Consider the following 19,891-nt stretch of genomic DNA (forward strand, 5'->3'; position numbering starts at 1 on the left):
CTAATCCTTCCTCACTATGTTCCAGCCACAAAAGGATTCCAAAATATGTTAGGACATTTAATTACATATTCTAGAAGCCCTAAACCTTCCCTAAAATCACATTCCTTTTCCTACATAAATCTCTGTCACATATCCTTTCCTATTCTCTTTAATTTCTATACCTTTCTCACTTATTTTGGTGGATTCTTGACTTTTAATTCTCTTGGGACAAAATAGCTAAGTATCATTCACTTTCCCTAAGATCTTTGACGTGTCTTTGGCCCTATTTCTACCACTTAAAGCCGCACCTATACACAATCAGAAAGACATAAAAAAAACCATCCTTTGTCGCATCCATCATTCATCCTAAACACCACCATACCTTTTCCCATCCATTTCTCCATACAGATAACCCTTCAAACCATCACCAATACCTTGTGTCGTAGCAAAGAAAGGGAAGGAAAGTTCTTGGACGTGCTCGTTGTTCAATTTGGATCGCTGGAGCATTTAGGTGTTTTCTTTCTTTTGTTTTCAATGTATAAATCTGTTTACCTTTGTTTTGTGAACATGAGGAACTAAACCCTTTTTGCTAGAGGGAATTCAAAGGCATGAATATATTTGCACTATGAATTGATTACTTTCAGTTGTGATTTCATAAACCTTGAATGCAATTTACTTAACGACTTGATTGATAACTTATTCTTGTATGTTAAATTGAGGGTCGACACTTAGTTTGCATGCATGAATTTGATGCTAGAATATAAGGGAGTTTCACCTAATCGTTATGAACTTATATTCACAAGTAGTGGAGATTGCTAGTCACGATCGTGTTAAGTAAATTCTTGGCATAAGTATCATGCAATTCATAGTTACAAGTGCCTTGCCAATGCTTATGATTTTCATAGAACTTAATGATCTTTGTTCGTATCTCTATTATGCAATTCATGTAGGGAACTTGTGAGGAATAATTTGGGTTGTTGCATGCATTCATCCAATTCAATGAAACTAGGAAAATCTGAGGGTTAATTAGTGCAATTCACGGTTAATCTGGGGCATTGAGGTTTATGGTTTATCGAAAGAACAATTGAACATCAATTTGTATGCAAGTGTGTCATGTGTGGAGAAGGAACTCTAGCTAATCAATCATCCATATTTTCCCTAATTTCGTGCAGAATTCTCTAAGTCTTTAATTTACTTGTTCTACTTTTAATTTCGTCAAAACCAATTCCCCCTTTACTTTGTTGAGTCATTTTAGTTAGAAACTGTTTTAGTTTGTGTTTTTAAGTGTTTTAAGTCAAGTTAAAACTAATTTTCATCCAAATTCACTCTTAGTGTCTGTTTTGAGTCTATTAGCTTGTTTTGTGCTGTTTTGAGTCATTTGAGTTGTTTTAGTATATTAGAGTCTAGTTTTGCATTCATTGAGTCTAGTTTAGTGTTCCAAACTTAGTTTTATGTTTTCAAGTCGGTTTTAAGTGTTTTAGCAATCCCTCCTAATCCCCGGCAATGGCGCCAAAAATTTGATGTGAAATAAATAAGCACACAAATTAAACCCTTTTTTGACAATTGTAGTACATGTATAAGTAGGGATCGTTCTTCGTTCGAGCCGTTGATAAGCTCATATTTATATATATTTTACATAAAATTCACTTGTCTTTTCTTAGTTAGTTCCTTATATTTTTGAGCTATTTACTATGTTTTTGTGTTTTGTGTGATTTATCAAGCAAAGAAAAGAAAAGTAGCACAAGTGAATTATTAAGTAACAAATTCGTCAAAACTGCCTGTGCAGATTATCTGACTTTGGAAGCATGTTACAAACAGCTCAGAATTAATGACAGAATGACCCTTATATGCGTGGAAAGCTACGGATGTCTATTTTCTGGAGCAATTTACGGATTGTTAATCTCATTTTTCTAGAAGAAGTTATGGGCATTGTAACACTGAAAGGTCAGAAAAGGGCTAAGCAGATTTGGCTAATAAAAAGAGAAAGGCAACACATGGGCAAAGGAAACACACACACATGGGCATAAAATGGGTGGATTGTTGGCTGAAATAATGAAGAACATGTGTCTGCAAATGCAAAGGAAAAACACACACACATGGGCAAAGGAAACACACACACATGGGCAGAAAATGGGTGGATTGTTGGCTGAAATAATGAAGAACATGTGTCTGCAAATGCAAAGGAAAAACACACACACATGGGCAAAGGAAACACACACACATGGGTAGGAATTGTGTGTGTTTTGTGGTTGAAATGATGAAGCATGTGTGTGTAAATGTAAAGGAAAACATGGCAGAAAATGTGTGTGTTTGGTGGTTGAAATGATGAAGCATGTGTGTGTAAATGTAAAGGGGAAACATGACAACACACACCCACACAAGCTGCACATGCAAAGGAAATGGAGTGGTCCTCTCTCAAGCCTATAAATACCACCTCCCATATTCATCAACACAACAGATTTTCTCCTTGCTTTGGCCAAAACTTCCCACCACCATTCTCTCTAATTTCAGCCAAAAACCACCCCTAGCCACACCACCCATCAATCCTAAACCTTTCCATACCATTCCCCATCCATTCTACACCATAAAAACCACCCAAAACCGTCCAAAACCTCTAGTGCCGCTGCTTGCAAGAAAGGAAAGAGAAGGAACATCTTGTGCCGTGCCTATGCCCAAGCCTTGGGAGTGTTGGAGCGTTTCTAGGTGTTTTCTATCTTTGATTTCAATGTTTAAATTAAGTTATCTTTGTGTAATTGCGAGTATGAGGAACTAAACCCCCCTTGGCTAGGGGGGATTCAAAACCATGTTTATGCTTGCTATATGATTTGATTACTTCCAATTGCGTTTCATGAATTGTGAATTTAATTTACTTATCTCTATGAATTAAAACTAATTTGTGTATGTTGGTTGAGAGTGCACGCTTAATTTTCATGCATAAGTTTGATGCTAGGATATAAGGAAGTTTCACCTAATCGTTATGAACTTATATTCATAAGTAGTAAAGGTTGTTGATCACAATCGTGTTAAGTAAATTCTTGGCATAAGTTTCATGCAATTCATAGTAACGAGTGCCTCGTCAATGCTTATGTTTTTCATAGAACTTAATGATTCTTGCGTGTATCTCTATTATGCAATTCATGTAGGGAACTTGTAGGGAATGTTTTGGGTTGTCGTATGCAATCATCCAACCTAATAACTTGTGGAAAAACTGAAGGTTAATTAGTGCAATTCACGGTTAATTTGGGGCGTTGAGTATTCATGGTTTGTCGAAGAGCAATTGGAAATCATTTTGTATGCAAGTATAACATGTGTGGAGAAGAACCCCTTAGCTAGCCTTCTCATCCATTCAATTTGATCAATCTCGTTTTAAAACCTATTTTGTTTTACAAAGTTCTTGTTTTGTTTTCAAATTCGTCTAAAATCAATCCTCCTTTATTTTGTTGAGTCATATTAGTTAGAACTCAATTTAGTTTGTGTTTTTAAGTGTCTTGAGTCAAGTTATAACATATTTTCGTTCAAATTCTTCCTTAGTGTTCAAAACAGCCCAGATTGTGTTTTTAAGGCAGTTTTGTGTGTTTAGGTGTTGTTTTGAGTCTTTTGGTTTGTTTTAGTGTTTTAAAGTATAGTTTTGCATTCTTTGAGTCTAGTTTAGTGTTTTAAACTTTGTTTTTACGTTTTCAAGTCAGTTTCCAAGTGATTTAGCAATCCCTCCTAATCCCCGGCCTAGAACGATCCCTACTTACATACTTTACTACAATTGATAAAAGAGGGTTTAATTTGTGTGCTTATATATTTCGCATCAGCCGTCTTCATGAATGGTCATCCAAGCAAGATTGGCAACGGGGAAGAATGGCTCTTCCATCTCTAGAACATAGAAATCTGCTGGGAAGATAAGATGATTCACCTGCACCAAAACGTCTTCCAAAACTCCCTTTGGATAGGCATTAGAACGATTGGCCAATTGGATAATAACTCCATCATTTTTCAATTCCCCTAAGTTCATTGATGCATAAATAGAGTATGGCATGACGTTAATGGACCTAAGTCTAACATGGCATGCTGAAATCTAGTATTCCCAATAACGCATGGAATTGTAAAGCTACCTGGATCTTTGCATTTAGGGGGCAGTTTACGTTGCAAAACAACTGAGACATTTTCACTTACCTTGACAACCTCCTTGTTCGAAATTCTTTTCCTAGTTGTACAAAGTTCTTTAAAAAACTTGGCATACCTTGGAACTTGTTTAATTGCATCAAGGAGTGGAATGTTGACTTGCACTTTCCTAAAAGTGTCTATGATGTCCTTTTCAGCCTCCTCCTTCTTTGATTGCATAAATTTGCGAGGAAATGGTACACTTGGAGGAATATTGTTAGAAATAATCGAAATTGGAACCTCCTTACCCTTATTGGACGAATTGGAAGGTTTAGGGGTAGCGGCAAGGGTTTTGATGGGGACATTATTAATTTTAATATTTCAGAAACCATTAGACATCCACTTGAAGACCATTCTTGTTTTTCGATTGATATAATTGATTCATTGGCGCAAGCATATTTTGATAATTTGAATGAGGATGCCCTTGAAACAACCATTGTACAAGGAATGGAAGTGAAAAACGAAGGGGCAGAATGCAAGGATACCCATGGCATGGATAAGGAGTTCCTTACCGTGCCTACTTGTGAGGACAAGGTCGAGATACTTGCAGCCCTTCAAACATTGCCACGTCATGTTGGTAAGTCTTCTAATCCACTTTCACTTCCCGTTTCTACTAATAAAATACTTCCTTCAGTTGTGCAGCCACCTTCCCTTGAACTAAAACCATTGCTGAGCCATTTGAAGTATGTCTTTTTGAGGGTTAACGAGACGTTGCCCGTCATCATCTCAAGCACACTCAAGGCACAAAAGGAGGACAAGTTGGTGAGGGTGTTAAGGGAGTACAAAACAGCCATAGGTTGGACCTTGGCCGACATCAACGGAATAAGCCCTACCACATGCATGCATCGTATACTTCTGAAAGAGAGGTCTAAAAAATCTCGAGAGGCTCAACGCCGACTCAACCCTCCAATGATGGAAGTTGTGAAGAAGGAGATAATCAAGCTACTTGATTGTGAAGTGATATATCCAATCTCGGATGGTCGTTGGGTTTCACCAGTTCAATGTGTTCCAAAGAAATCTAGAGTAACTGTGGTGCTAAATGCCAAAAATGAGCTTGAGCTTACTCGAATCCAAACAGGTTGGAGGGTTTGTATTGATTATAGGAAGCTCAATGCCACCACAAGAAAGGATCATTTCCCTTTGCCATTCATTGATCAAATGCTTGAAAGGTTAGCCGATTATGCATTTTATTGTTTTCTTGATGGATATTCAGGTTATAATCAAATTGTGATAGCCCCGGAAGATCAAGAAAAAACCACTTTCACGTGCTCCTTTGGTACATTTGCTTATCGTCGCATGCCATTTGGTTTATGCAATGCACCTGCCACATTTCAAAGATGCATGATGAGCATACTTTCAGATTATGTTGAGAAGATTATTGAGGTTTTTATGGATGATTTCAGCGTTTTTGGTGATTCATTTCATTGTTGTTTGAATAATCTTAGTTTGATTTTAAAACGATGCATTGAAACTAACCTTGTTCTAAATTGGGAAAAATGTCATTTCATGGCTAAACAAGGCATAGTTTTAGGTCATATCATCTCTGAAAAAGGAATTGAGGTTGATAAATCAAAGATAGATCTTGTACGCCACTTACCCTCTCCTACTTCGGTTAGAGAGGTTCGTTCTTTTCTTGAACATGCAGGATTCTATCGAAGATTCATCAAAGATTTCTCAAAGGTGTCCCAACCTCTTTGCCGCCTCCTTAAACAAGAAGTGACCTTTGACTTTAACGAGGAATGCACAACAGCCTTCAACCACCTCAAAGAGTTGCTGACCACGGCCCCAATCATTGTTCCACCTGATTGGAGCCTTCATTTTGAGCTCATGTGTTTTGCTTCCGATTCTGCGTTAGGGGCTGTTTTAGGCCAAATAAAGGACACGAAGCCGCATGTTATCTACTACGCATCTCAGACATTAAATGATGCTCAATTAAACTATTCTACCACTGAAAAAGAACTTCTTGCCATTGTCTTTGCTTTAGATAAATTTCAATCATATTTACTTGGTACTAAAGTTATTATTTTCACTGATCATGCAACTTTGAAGTATTTGTTCACCAAGAAAGAAGCCAAACCAAGGCTAATTCGATGGATGCTGCTTCTTTAAGAGTTTGACATCGAAATTCGAGACAAAAAGGAGAGTGAGAACGTGGTGGCTGACCACCTAAGCCGTATGGTACATGAGGATGAGTCCTTACCTATTTCATAAACATTCCCGGATGAATAATTGTTGTCCATTAAGGTAAGTGAACCTTGGTATGCATATTTGGTAAATTATTTAGTGGCTAAACAAATTCCAAGCACTTTCACTAGACACCAACGTGATAAGCTCATGAATGATGCACGGTTTTATGGATGGGATGATCCATATTTGTGGAAATATTGCCCCAATCAGATTGTACGTAGGTGTGTGCATGATTATGAGTTTCATTCAATTTTAAGCTTTTGTCATACATATGCATGTGATGGTCATTTTGGCACACAAAGGACAACACTTAAGGTGTTACAATGTGGATTATATTGGCTAAGTATCTTTAAGGATGCTAGAACTTTTTGCATAACATGTGATAAGTGCCAAAGAACAGGAAATATAAGTGCAAGAGATTAAATGCCGCAGGTTCCCATCCTCAATGTTGAAATTTTTGACGTTTGGGGTATTGATTTTATGGGTCCCTTTCCTTCCTCGTATGGTTTCATTTATAATTTGCTTATAGTTGATTATGTGTCGAAATGGGTGGAAGCAAAAGCCACCCAGACTAATGACTCTAAAATGGTTGCAGATTTTATTAAGACTAACATCTTTTCTAGATTTGGGATGCCAAGAGTGCTCATAAGTGATGAAGGGTCTCATTTTTGCAATCGAACCATTGAGGCACTACTCAAGAAGTATAATGTCAAGCAGAAGGTCTCCTCACCTTATCATCCTCAAACCAATGGGCAAGCCGAGATTTCTAATCGAGAAATCAAGCAGATTTTGGAAAAGACCGTTGGACCAACAAGGAAGGATTGGAGCTTATGTTTAGATGATGCACTGTGGGCATATCGTATGGCCTACAAAACACCCGTTGGGATGTCCCCATTTTGGCTCATCTATGGCAATCCATGCCATCTCCCCGTCGAATTGGAGCATAAAGCTTATTGGGCAGTCAAGAAGTTCAACATGGACCTAGATGCAGCGGGACTCCATAGGAAGCTCCAATTGAATGAACTTGACAAGATAAGGAACGAGGCGTATGAGAATGCTCGCATTTATAAGGAGAAGGCCAAGGCTTTCCATGACAAGATGATTCGTGGCAAAACATTCTCCATAGGGCAGAAAGTGTTATTGTTCAATTCTCGTCTACGTTTGTTTCTTGGTAAGTTACGTTCTAAGTGGATTGGACCGTTTGTTATTACTAACGTATCTCCTTATGGTGCAGTCCAAATCCGATGTCTAAAAATAGGCCATGAATTCCAAGTGAACGGACACCGGTTGAAGCCTTACTATGAGCATTTCGAGGAGCATGAAGTAGATGATATCACCCTCCATGCCGTGGGGTCTCCTCGAGTTTAATTGAAGTGGCATCGTCCGGCTGCAAGACGTTAAAGCAAGTGCTTCTTGGGAGGTAACCCATGCAAACAACAAGGAGAAGATGGAACTTTCACTCTAAACTTAGATTTGCGTTCCTAAACTCTTCCCTTTGCTATTTTATTTTTCCATGTTTATTTGTTTTTATGTGAGTTTATGTTTGAAACATTGAGGACAATGTTTGGTTTAAGGTTGGGGGGGTAAATAAGCTGTTTTGCATGATTTTCGTGGGTTTTATTCACCTATCACTTACAATGTTGTTTCTCACTGTTTTTCAGTGTTTTTAGTGCATTTTGAGCTGCTTTGATGTGTTCTGAAGTAAAAATCCGAAAATTTGAAAAAAATCTGGAAAAATTGTTTTAAAAACCCAAAAAGAGTTGTGTTTTGTGTGTTTGTTTGTGTCCTAGGGTACCTTCCAACACAATGATGAGGATTTGGTTTTGAAGTACATGATTGTTAAAGAAAGTTACAAACATGGATGGAAGTTTGGTATGCTCTTTGGTTTATGCTTGGTTGTAGTTATAGTTTACGAATTCACATGTAATCACAAAAGGAGAAAATCAGTTTTTGTAACATGCTTGAAGGAAGAAACTCAAACAAACGCTACATCCTTGAGAGACTTGAGCCTAAACGTTTATTTGGAGAGTTATTAATCTGTGCATTCTTGTTTTCTAAAGTCGTTGCATGATCTCATTATTCTTTGATTGGTTGCTACTTAGAATGCGTTTCATCATTATAGATCCAAATACTAGAACTCATGCCCGTTCCATTCAAAGCATGACATTGAATTGCATAACAATTATTCAAGATGAAGTTGTTTAGTGAACCAAAGCCAAATAGCCGAACCCACCTTTGTCATTTGTTTTGTAGGTTTAAACCCCGTTGAGCCTTCTTTAGCCTATTTTCTTTGTTAACCACATTATCCTTACCTAGCCTAGAATAGGACTTTCCATACCCTTGTTCTTGAAGTATAGTGGAGCATGACTTAGAAGGAATTCCTTTTGAGTGACATTATTGCAGAAAACAAGTGTGGGGGAAGGGTTTTCAAAGTGTGTGTTTTGTGTACCAAAGTGAAAAGGCACGGCATAAAAAGAAAAAGAAAAAGCAAAGAAAAAAAAATGTGTGAAAAGAAAGAAAAAAGAGTTGAAAATAACTGAGAATGAGCTCACAAGTGTTGGTTGTTGAAGAAAGGGTCCAAAAGTTTGAATTTGACCCTAAGTGTTGCATGAACCTTCCCTTTGTGTTTAAAGTGGATTTTTGTATTCAAAAGTGAATTATAAGTATCAAAATCATTACTTTGCTCACTATTACTTTAAGAACGTTTGTCTACCCTTACCTTTCCTTGTTAGCCAATACCTTAGCCCCGTTACAACCCTTGACTTCCATCTTGAGTGTTGTGTGTTTCAATATGTGGAGTTTGGAATTGGTATGAGCATATGATATCACTAGTTCTCGCATCTAAGTAGTGGCATTCCATTCATGAGATCATATATATACATGCATTAATAATTCCAGAAATTGCTTCTTTGTTTTAAAACATATGTGAGTACTAGTTTTCATGTTTACATCAATCTTCTCACATAAACCTAGTGTAGGGTGTGTAGTCAGAAAATCTGAATGAAAATTGAGTGCATATCTAGTAAGGAATTAAGGGAATTCTCTAAGGCATGTTACTACATTCAAAAATGTTGTTTTAATTGATTAAATGTGAGCTAGTGAATGGTGACTATGATTAAGTATGCTCGATGGTAAGGATGACTAAAATTTGTGGGAGTAGTGATCTTTGGCATGTCCTGTTTCATTGGAAATCCTTGAGGCAAATGTTGGAAGGTCTAGGTTTTGTTTTGTTTGTTTTGTTTTGCTAGGGGACTAGCAAAAGCTAAGTGTGGGGGAATTTGATAAGAGCATATTTATGCGACTTAGGTAGCTTGTTCTTGTGCATTTAGGTTGTTATTTCTTAGTTAAATTAGTATTTCAGGCCATTTTCGTGTGTTTGTAGGTCCAAAGGGTTAAAGAGGCAAATAAGTGCATTTTGGAGCTTTTTGGAGCAGTTTTGAGCATGGAATTGATAGCTTATGAATGGAGCAAGGGAGATGGATGAAATTGAAGATCAAAGGAGGCTAGGAATGAATAATGAAATGAAGAAATGAAAATGAAGAACAAAGAGTTCAGAATTGGAAGCCAAAGTGTCTAAAGTTGGAAGTTTCTATTCTTGGAGGTTTCCGTTCTTGAAAGTTTCTATTCTTGGCTTGGAAGTTTCCTAATCCTTCCTCACCTATGTTCCAGCCACAAAAGGATTCCAAAATATGTTAGGACATTTAATTACATATTCTAAAAGCCCTAAACCTTCCCTAAAGTCCATGCCGCACCATCTTAGAGGATCTTCCTTTCTTGCCGCACAAGGAGACTGTTTCTTGCCTATTTTCTGACCTAAAACCACATTCCCTTTTCATTAAACAAGAAGCCGCACCTTTCTCTCCTTTCTTGCCTATTTTCTGACCTAAAGTCACATTCCTTTTCCTACATAAATCTCTGCCGCATATCCTTTCCTATTCTCTTTAATTTCTGTACCTTTCTTACTCATTTTGGTGGATTCTTGACTTTTAATTCTCTTGGGACAAAATAGCTAAGTCTCATTCACTTTCCCTAAGATCTTTGCCATGTCTTTGGCCCTATTCCTACCACTCAAAGCCGCACCTATACACGATTAGAAAGACATAAAAAAAACCATCCTTTGCTGCAACCATCATTCATCCTAAACACCACCATACCTTTTCCCATCCATTCCTCCATATAGATAACCCTTCAAACCATCACCAATACCTTGTGCCGTAGCAAAGAAAGGGAAGGAAAGTTCTTGGACATGCTTGTTGTTCAATTTGGATCGCTGGAACGTTTAGGTGTTTTCTTTCTTTTGTTTTCAATGTATAAATCTGTTTACCTTTGTTTTGTGAACTTGAGGAACTAAACCCTTTTTGCTAGAGGGAATTCAAAGCCATGAATATATTTGAACTATGAATTGATTACTTTCAGTTGTGATTTCATAGACCTAGAATGCAATTTACTTAACGGCTTGATTGATAACTTATTCTTGTATGTTAAATTGAGGGTCGACACTTAGTTTGCATGCATGAATTTGATGCTAGAATATAAGGGAGTTTCACCTAATCGTTATGAACTGATATTCACAAGCAGTGGAGGTTGCTAGTCACGATCATGTTAAGTAAATTCTTGGCATAAGTATCATGCAATTCATAGTTACAAGTGCCTTGCCAATGCTTATGATTTTCATAGAACTTAATGATCTTTGCTCGTATCTCTATTATGCAATTCATGTAGGGAACTTGTGAGGAATAATTTGGGTTGTCGCATGCATTCATCCAATTCAATGAAACTAGGAAAATCTGACGGTTAATTAGTGCAATTCACGATTAATCTGGGGCATTGAGGTTTATGGTTTATCGAAAGAACAACTGAAGATCAATTTGTATGCAAGTGTGTCATGTGTGGAGAAGGAACTCTAGCTAATCAATCATCCATATTTTTCCCTAATTTCGTTCAGATTTCTCTAAGTCTTTAATTTACTTGTTCTACTTTCAATTTCGTCAAAACCAATTCCCCCTTTACTTTGTTGAGTCATTTTAGTTAGAAACTGTTTTAGTTTGTGTTTTTAAGTGTTTTAAGTCAAGTTAAAACTAATTTTTCGTCCAAATTCACTCTTAGTGTCTGTTTTGAGTCTATTAGCTTATTTTGTGTTGTTTTGAGTCATTTGAGTTGTTTTAGTATATTAGAGTCTAGTTTTGCATTCTTTGAGTCTAGTTTAGTGTTCCAAACTTAGTTTTACATTTTCAAGTCAGTTTCAAGTGTTTTAGCAATCCCTCTTAATCCCTGATCTAGAACGATCCCTACTTATACATATACTACAATTGTCAAAAAAGGGTTTAATTTGTGTGCTTATTTATTTTGCATCACTTCCATAAGGGTGGCATCCTTTTGAAAGTCAGAAACCTCTGTCTTTGTAGTCTCCGGTTCGTCCACTTGCACAAAGTTTGATTCAAACTTTTTACGACGAGAATGATATTCAGATACAACCTTCTGGGGAGCTCGGCAAACACGGGACCAATGGTCCTTTGAACAATAGTGATATCACATATTCGCATCCATGGTTTCAAGTGTTTTTCCTTTATTCTTAAAGTTTGGGGCCTTGGGAGCGAGGTTTAAGCGCTTCTGGGCTTTGTTTCTTCCCTTGGATGGGCCTTAACTCTGTTGACCTTTGTGGGGTGGCTTCTGGCCGCCCCTACCATGCCTCTTTTGGCGTTGGTTTGTGCTATAATGTGCTTCAGACACAGCTATCGCCGGAGGTAGGTTGAGCTTGATGATTCTTTATCAACATCTAGTTCTGCTTTTTAGCGAGAAGTAAAACAGAGATCAAATCCAAGAACTTAGTGAACTTCTGAGCTCTATATTGTTGCTGCAGGACAATATTAGAAGCAGATAAGGCCGAATAGGTCTTCTTTAGGAGATCCTCTGCAGTCAAAGTTTCATTACAAACCTTGAAAAGCGATTGGATTCGACACACTTCAAAATTATACTCATTCATAGACTTAAAGTCTTAGAAGCGCAAATGTTGCTAGTCATGTCGTGCTTCAGGCAAGAATATGTCCTTTTGATCATCAAAACGATCAGTCAAAGCGACCCATAGTGCGTCGATCCTCTTCAGCAAGGTATTTAGTTTCCAAGGCATCATGGATATGTCTTCGGATGAAGATCATACCAGTGGCGTTTTTAGATTAACAAATAGGATTGTCCATCTCTTCTTCAATGGTGAGACACAAGTTCTTTGTAGTGAAGTGGAGCTTCACGTCTTGGACCCACTTGAGGTAGTTCCTTTCAGAGACCTCCAAAGCGATAAAGTTGAGTTTGTTCAAATTCCACATGTTCCTATCACAAAATAGATGGACAAGATGTGGTGAGTGTAATGGAGAAAAATCAATCCATTCATATAAGAGTAGAACATACAGGTTCTAATAAACATGTATTGGTTTAATTTTGCATGAAAAAGCTTCTGGTTTTCATGGGTGATGTTTTTAAAGAAAACTTCAGGTTTTCAAACAATGCATGTTGTTTCAAAATAACTATGAACTTCAGGTTGATATTTTCTTGCAGGAAAACAGAAATATATACACAAAAGGATGCAACAAAAATATGCAAACCCAAATATATGCACAAATATATACACAAAAATATGCAACAAAAACAATTGAATTAAGTATTTGGACTTCACGCCAAAATTTAAAGTGTGGGTGAAAAAAAAATATAAAACCCAAATTGTCTAAAAGTATTAAACAACGAAGCTTGGGGCCCAAAAATATAGGCCACAACCCACGGGGGGTTGAGCAAATTTGGTCTATGTGACCTAGGCCTAAAAATTGGGCTAGGGTTTCTCAGGTGTAAGCTTCAAGCCCACAGGGACAAGAAGGACAAAATGGGCCGCATCAGGTGAGCCCTTAAAAAAAATCAACACGGAGCAAGCCCAAGAATTTTAATGTGTGTGTGTGTTTTTTTTTTCACGGGCTGATTAGGCCTTAATATAGTGGGATGCAGGCCCAATATAGTAGACCGGTTGCATAAAAGGAGCCTGGCCCAAAAGGGTGGCACAAACGGGGGCCGAATTATGTGTGACACGATACAAAGGAACACAGATGCACCAGCGGAGTTGGGATCTGGTGCGGCACACAACGTTGGGACACCATGGCTTCTCGGGCAGGTGGTGGGTCAAGCCAAGGATTGGGACACATCATGCAAGCCCTGATCTTAATTTTTTTTTTCTGCGGACCGAGAAGGTCAGCCCAAAGATTTGGGGCTTAAGGTTTCAACAAAAAAAAAACACCCTAGCCGGAGCTGGGTGTAGTCATAAGGGACGAAGGCTAATGCTGCTGCTGTAGGCGGCTGTGTTTTGGGAAAAATTTCTTGGTGCAAGGTTATAGGTTCGACGGCAAGCAAGTTTTTGGGGCTAGAAAGAGTACCTCAACATCGGGAAAAAAAAAACCTAAGAAATTCAAACTGGAATTTCATCCAAATTCGATGAAATTTCTTTGGGAATTTCAATGGTATCGAATCAAAATTACGATACCATGTCGGATTTGGTTAGAAAATTGCACGGCAAACCCATGGTTTGGCTTCAAACGATGTGGATTTTCTGGGTTTGGACGCTATGGGCGTCGGGTTTCAAAGGAGCTTCATGCTTCATGTTTGCTTGGGGTCACAGGTTCGAAGTACCCAGGTGGCGATTTTTGATTTTTTTCAATTATGAAATTCAATTATATGCATATTCAAATCAATAATATTTTAATGCATGTACATGTATTTGATGCAATTAATGGCAAATATCACATTCATGTAATTTAACAATTATGAATTTAATGGATACACAATTTATGTAGAATCTAAAATTCGAAAAACGTAAAGTTGGGTCATGCATTATGGTGAATGTTCATGCTATCAGGGTTGCAAAAATATCGAGATAAAAACCGTTGTTTTGAAAGAACCTAATTGCGTGATGATATGGATGAACTGGTTTGATGCAGAAAAAACTTCAACGTCAAATTCCTAAGTGTAGCGGTAGGAGCATGTTGATATTGTGTTGTAGCCTATTTTATCTGACAAAGGGAATAGGGCCGACGACAAGGGTAGAGAAAGTGAGAGAGATGTGTTTGTAGAATTGTAGGGGAATGTGTGTGTTATCCCTCCTATATAGTGCCTTTATTTATAGTAGTAAAAAGAGAGAAGAAATTCTTTCATCCCCAAGGAATACAAGTTGTAATAGAAAAAGATAACTATAATAAAATATAATCTAGGATTTACACAATCACACTTAAACTATGAATGTTTACAACAAGAATTTTTTTTTCATAATTTTCTTTTTCTAACAATTAAACACTATTATAGGTACATTTGGCATGCATTTCCGTATTTTAATCTTTTAAATCCTCATACCATTCCAATTATTCAAATAATAGTTTACGAACGATATGAATAGATTTCTTAACAAATCAGCAAGCTGTTGTCTAGTGGTTGGGAAGAAAAATGCAGAAATTATAGGGATAGTAATTTGGAAACAACGGCTTGAAAGTCTTACAATAGTCCAATGGGGACCCTAAGGAAATCCTTTGTAACTCAACAGAGGTTTGTACAGACAATAATTTGTACATGATAAGAAAAAAAGCTAGTGGAGAATACAATTAGCACTGTTGACTTACGTTAGAGTTGGTGTCGACTTTCACATTAGTTGTGATGTTCTTGTTCTTTAGCTGAGTGCTCACATCTCCTAGACACAACTCAGCCTTCCTGATTCCAGTTAACTAATTGTCTTGAGAAGTATAATGAATCGAAATATCAGAACTCATTGCCATTTGAAATGCGCCCCAAATTGAATTTTTAGAACACCACTAAATCTGTTGAGTCTTTGCATATGTTGTGTGATAATGAGCAAAATCTTCAAATAAGTTCATGTCAATCTTGTTTGGGTTAATATTTAAACTTTGGGCTTTCAGGAGGAGAAGCCCAAAGAGGAGCTCAAAAAGGAGATTTCGCCCGAAGCCCAGCACTTGAGCCCAGATCATCCGTCCCAAAAGCCAGTTGGCACTCCCCATTAATACAAAGGCTAGTTGCTTACAAGAAGTGACAACTGATGGAAATTCACCAACTCTAGGCCCAAAAGCACTTTATGGATGGCATAGCATGTAAATACCAATGATTCCCTACCCTCCAAATTACTTTCGGGCAAGAACAGGAATAGCATAAATCAAGTTGACTCATCTATAAAGGGGGGAAGAGGGCCCAGAGACAATGAGACTCAAACAATCAAACAAACAGACATACAACTTGACTCTCAGCCAAGCAAATGCCCAGAAAGCCATACTTTGTCTAGACTTTGCACCCTTTTAGCCTTAGATTTCCTTAGAAAGACATCTTGTCGATGTAAAAGCTCAGCTACCTTTTCCTAAATGTTGTAGCATCAATCTCTAGTGTATAAACTCTTTTCCAGTCATCCCCTTTAATACTCAATCCTTTGTAAACTGCAAAGAGAAAAGACCGCAAGTTTTTGCAAATAAACTCTAAAATGAATGTCATTTAATCGAACAATCATATGGTTTTCGACCTGGAGGATTTTTGGTACATTTGAGGGAAGAGTAAAGAGATAGGCGATCATACTAGGTGAAATAGAATTGCCAAGGATAATATGAGTTTTGATATGACACGTGAATTATTTTGAACATACGATTATCTACACTAAGTGTCACAGCCGGTCTTGGATTATTTGGATCGGTGGTGTGAAAAAACTAAAGTACCCAACGTTTGTGGTGTTGTGTGGTTTAGGTTTTGGTTATGGACCAATTAAAATTTTCCTAAGTGTTTGGACCCAATTAGAAATGAGATTTTTGTTTGTGTTAAGTGGTAGCCCAAACTGGACCACACACACACACACCCAAACTCCCGTTGACCTTTCTCTCTCCTTCCCTCTCAGTTTTTCTCCATTTTCCGTACGACTGTACGGACAACTCCTACCCTAGCTATCCATTCACGGATCGGGGTTTTAGAAGTTGTTTTCATGCTTCTTGCAACCTTAGGAGTTGATCTTTAGCATTGGTTGGACGTGAAGACCTCATTTTCCCAAAAACCAGATAACCCAGTTTTGGGTTACTGTTCATGCAGTCGTGATCATGGAAGTTTCAGTGAATTTCTTCATTTTCCGTACAACCGTACGAACAACTCTTACCCTAGCTATCCATTCATGGAATGGGGTTTTGGAAGTTGTTTTCATGCTCCTTGCAACCTTAGGAGTTGATCTTTAGCATTGGTTGGACGTGAAGACCTCATTTTCCCGAGAACCAAAGAACCCAGTTTTGGGTTACTGTTTATGCAGTCATAATCGTGGAAGTTTCAGTGAATTTTAAGGTTCTAGGAAGCTTTAGGACGTCTTCACGAAGCTCAGGGAAGAAAGTTTGAGTGTTTTGGACGTCGAGAATTCCCAGTTTGCGAGTTTCAAATTTTGGCTGGATTATCGAGGTTTCACTGGTGGGATTCTGTGGGTTTCAAGGCTTGAAAGTGGTAAGAATGTGTTCTACTCACTCTAAACTTCATTTTGAGAAAAATTTCATGAATTTGGTTAAGAAATTGAGGAGATATGAAGGTTTCAATATTTTTTTAGAAACAGGCGATCACAGCGGCACCGACGACGGTCTCCGGCGATCCAAGGAAGACGAAGGGGAATATTCCGTCAAGTTTGATGGAATATTCTGACGACATCAGGTAACGCTGTTAATTTCTATTAAGGTTTTAACGGAATATTCCTAGCGGCAATTAAGTTTCCATCAAGGTTGGCCGCGCGTGGGGTTGCGTCTGGCCGTGCCCTTGGCCTGTGCGTGGCGGCGGGTGGGTGGTCGGAAAATTTTTCTAAAAATATAGGTATGTTCGTGGTGTTGAGTAGATCACGTTGGTACATTCAAACACCCCATTTGAGCATTGTATGAGAAGTTATTTCCTAGTTTTGAGTGTGTGCTTTAAATAATGTTTATTTAGTTATTTGGCATATAGGTGAGACCTATCCGGAGGACAAGCGCCATCAATCGAGGCTCGGGGGCTACAACCCTTCGACATATCAGTGAGTAGGCTTTTGGTTTTCCGTATATACCTATATATACTTGAGATTTTTCCTAGAAAATAAAATTGAATGATTATACATTTTGAAATGCCATGCACAATATATGCCTATTTTATTTATGCATTAGTAGTTGCATATATTTATGATTAGTGCTGCGAACGCACATGTAAGTGCCAGGTAAGTTCGTAAATTAAAGATATGAGATTACTTCAGTTATGCGAGATATAATGTGATGTATTGAGAGCTCATAAACCTGTACCTCGGTGTTAGTGCTCTCGCCCAGAGTTAGGGCACAGTCCTTCACGTGATGTTCACCTTCTGCACCATATACTCACCTTGGATCCAAGTTAGGTGCAAAGGCTTGTCGTACAGACCACTTTAGGTGGTTCCGACCCGTAGGTGACCCGTGATCATTTGCACGGCCTTCACGTGATCGTAGTACGAGAGCATATTTATTTTACACCTAGTCTTGTCGTACATACCACTTTAGGTGGTTCCAACTTGTGTGTAGGATTTGATATGGGTGAGGTTGGTTATGAGCTATAGACTCAGTCATACAGATTAAGTTAGGGGAATCCGACTAATATGATATCTGGCATTGATATATTTTAACTAGATTACTTGTGGCATTTCATTGAGATACTTTGGCATGGTATATTTCTATGGATTTTCATCATGAGCATGATTTCTTACATAGCATATATTGATTTCTGGGAAATTATATAGGTTTTACGGCGATGGGTTAGAACTTTTGAGAAATGAAATGATTTTGAAAAACTTTGTTTTTGCCCACTCACACTTTTTGTTTTGCGCCCTTCCAAGTTTTAGGTAGAAGTGCTTTGGTGGCTCGTAGGGATTTCGACGGTGGTTCTAACAAAGCATCACAAATGTAGGATCACTTTTGGGTGTTATATATCTAGTACTTGTCCAGTCGGACTGCACTTAGGCTATTTATGCTCTAATGGTGTATTTCACACTTAATCTCGCATTTGCACCTTATCTTAATTAGTACTGCTAATAGTTGGATTTTTATTTACTCATTTCTCTATGTCAATTTTGCTTCCGCATTGTGCACATGGTTATGTCACTCTCACGTGACGGCCAGCATGCCCTGATTCAGGTCGGGGTGTGTCCCTAAGGGGGTGGGGGAGTGGGCTAACCTTACAATGGGTTAGCAATAATGTAGTTTAAATTTTCCTTTGGCGAGAATCGAATGTAAGACCTCTCACTTACAAGTGTAGAAGAATACTACTAAACTGTAGTACTAAGTGGCAAGATGTGAATTATTTTAAAGGGTAAAAGACTGTTTACTACCCTCATGTTTCTTGGTTTTCAACATTTGGTACATCAAGTTTTTTTCATCTCAAAGTCATACATAAAGTGTAAATTTTGGGACAGTCTCATACATCCGTTAGTCAAACTGTTAAGTTTTCCTTTAACTGATGACGTGGCACTCACGTAGACAATGACTAGGCGCCACATGTCATTAAAAATATTGAAAAAAAAAAAAAAAACCTTTTTCCCCCTGCAACCCGCACTCTCTCTCTTCTTTCTTCTTCTTCCCAGATTCTTTTTTCTTTCTTTCTTTCTTTCTTCTTCTTCTTCTTCCCAGACTCAGTTTTTTTTTTCTTCTTCCCAGATTCAGTTTTTTTTCTTTTCTTCTTCTTCTTCCTAGATTCGTTATTTTTTTTTTCTTTTCTTCTTCTTCTTCTTTTCTTCCCAGATTCGTTTCCCAGATTCGTTTTTTTTTCCTTTCTTCCTTCTTCTTCTTCTTCAGATTCGTTTTTTCATTTTTTTAATCTTTTTTTCTTCTTTCTTTTCTTCTTCTTTTTTCTTCTTCTTCTTCTTCTTCATCCCAGATACGTTTTTTTTCTTTTCTTCTTCTTTCTTCTTCTTCTTCAAATTCGATTTTTCATTTTTTTTATCTTTTTTTTCTTCTTTTTTTTCTTCTTCTTTCTTCTTCTTCTTCTTCTTCCCAGATTCGTTTTTTATTTTTATTTTTTTTCCTTTCTTCTTCTTTCTTCTTCTTCTTCTTCTTCCCAGATTCAGGTTTTTTTTTTCTTTTTCTTTTTCTTTTTCTTCTTCTTTTTCTTCTTCCTTCTTCTTCTTCTTCCCAGATTCGGGGTTTTTTTTTTGTCTTCTTCTTCCTTCTTCCCAGATTTGGTTTTTTTTTCTTTTTCTTCCTCCTTCTTGCTGGGAGGGGGTAGTGGGTTTTTTTTATTTATATTAATATTTTAATATTTTTAATAACACGTGGCATCTAGTCATTGTCCATGTGGGCGTCACGTCATCAGTTAACGGAAAATTTAACAGTTTGACTAACGGATGTATGAGACTGTCCCAAAATTTACACTTTAGGTATGACTCTGGGATGAAAAAAATTTGATGTACTAAATGTTGAAAACCACGAAACATGAGGGTAGTAAACAGTCTTTTACCCTATTTTAAAAATCATAATTCATGCTTGATTGATAAGGATGAATCAAGTGCATAAAGGGACTAGGTTCAAAATCCTGGTTCGAATCA

General features: G+C 37.6%; 1 protein-coding gene across 1 annotated transcript; it reads left to right on the forward strand.

Annotated features, from left to right (window-relative positions):
- Window positions 1–4,578: 4,578 nt before the first annotated feature.
- Window positions 4,579–7,686, forward strand: LOC139194985 (uncharacterized). The gene is made up of 3 exons (XM_070820152.1): window positions 4,579–5,542; window positions 5,777–6,024; window positions 6,751–7,686. The coding sequence occupies exons 1-3, from the start codon at window positions 4,579–4,581 to the stop codon at window positions 7,684–7,686; spliced, it is 2,148 nt and encodes a 715-aa protein (XP_070676253.1).
- Window positions 7,687–19,891: the final 12,205 nt, after the last annotated feature.

The sequence above is a fragment of the Malus domestica genome, chromosome 04 (assembly GCF_042453785.1).
Source record: "Malus domestica chromosome 04, GDT2T_hap1".
NCBI classification, from domain to species: Eukaryota; Viridiplantae; Streptophyta; class Magnoliopsida; order Rosales; family Rosaceae; genus Malus; species Malus domestica.

Bases quoted from the DNA above. Each gene is read 5' to 3' on its own strand.
- LOC139194985 (XM_070820152.1), top strand. From the start codon at position 4,579: ATGGAAGTGAAAAACGAAGGGGCAGAATGCAAGGATACCCATGGCATG. The intron at 5,543-5,776 runs GTGATTCATTTC...TTGAACATGCAG, and splicing joins GGATGATTTCAGCGTTTTTG to GATTCTATCGAAGATTCATC. The intron at 6,025-6,750 runs GTTATCTACTAC...TAAATGCCGCAG, and splicing joins TAAAGGACACGAAGCCGCAT to GTTCCCATCCTCAATGTTGA.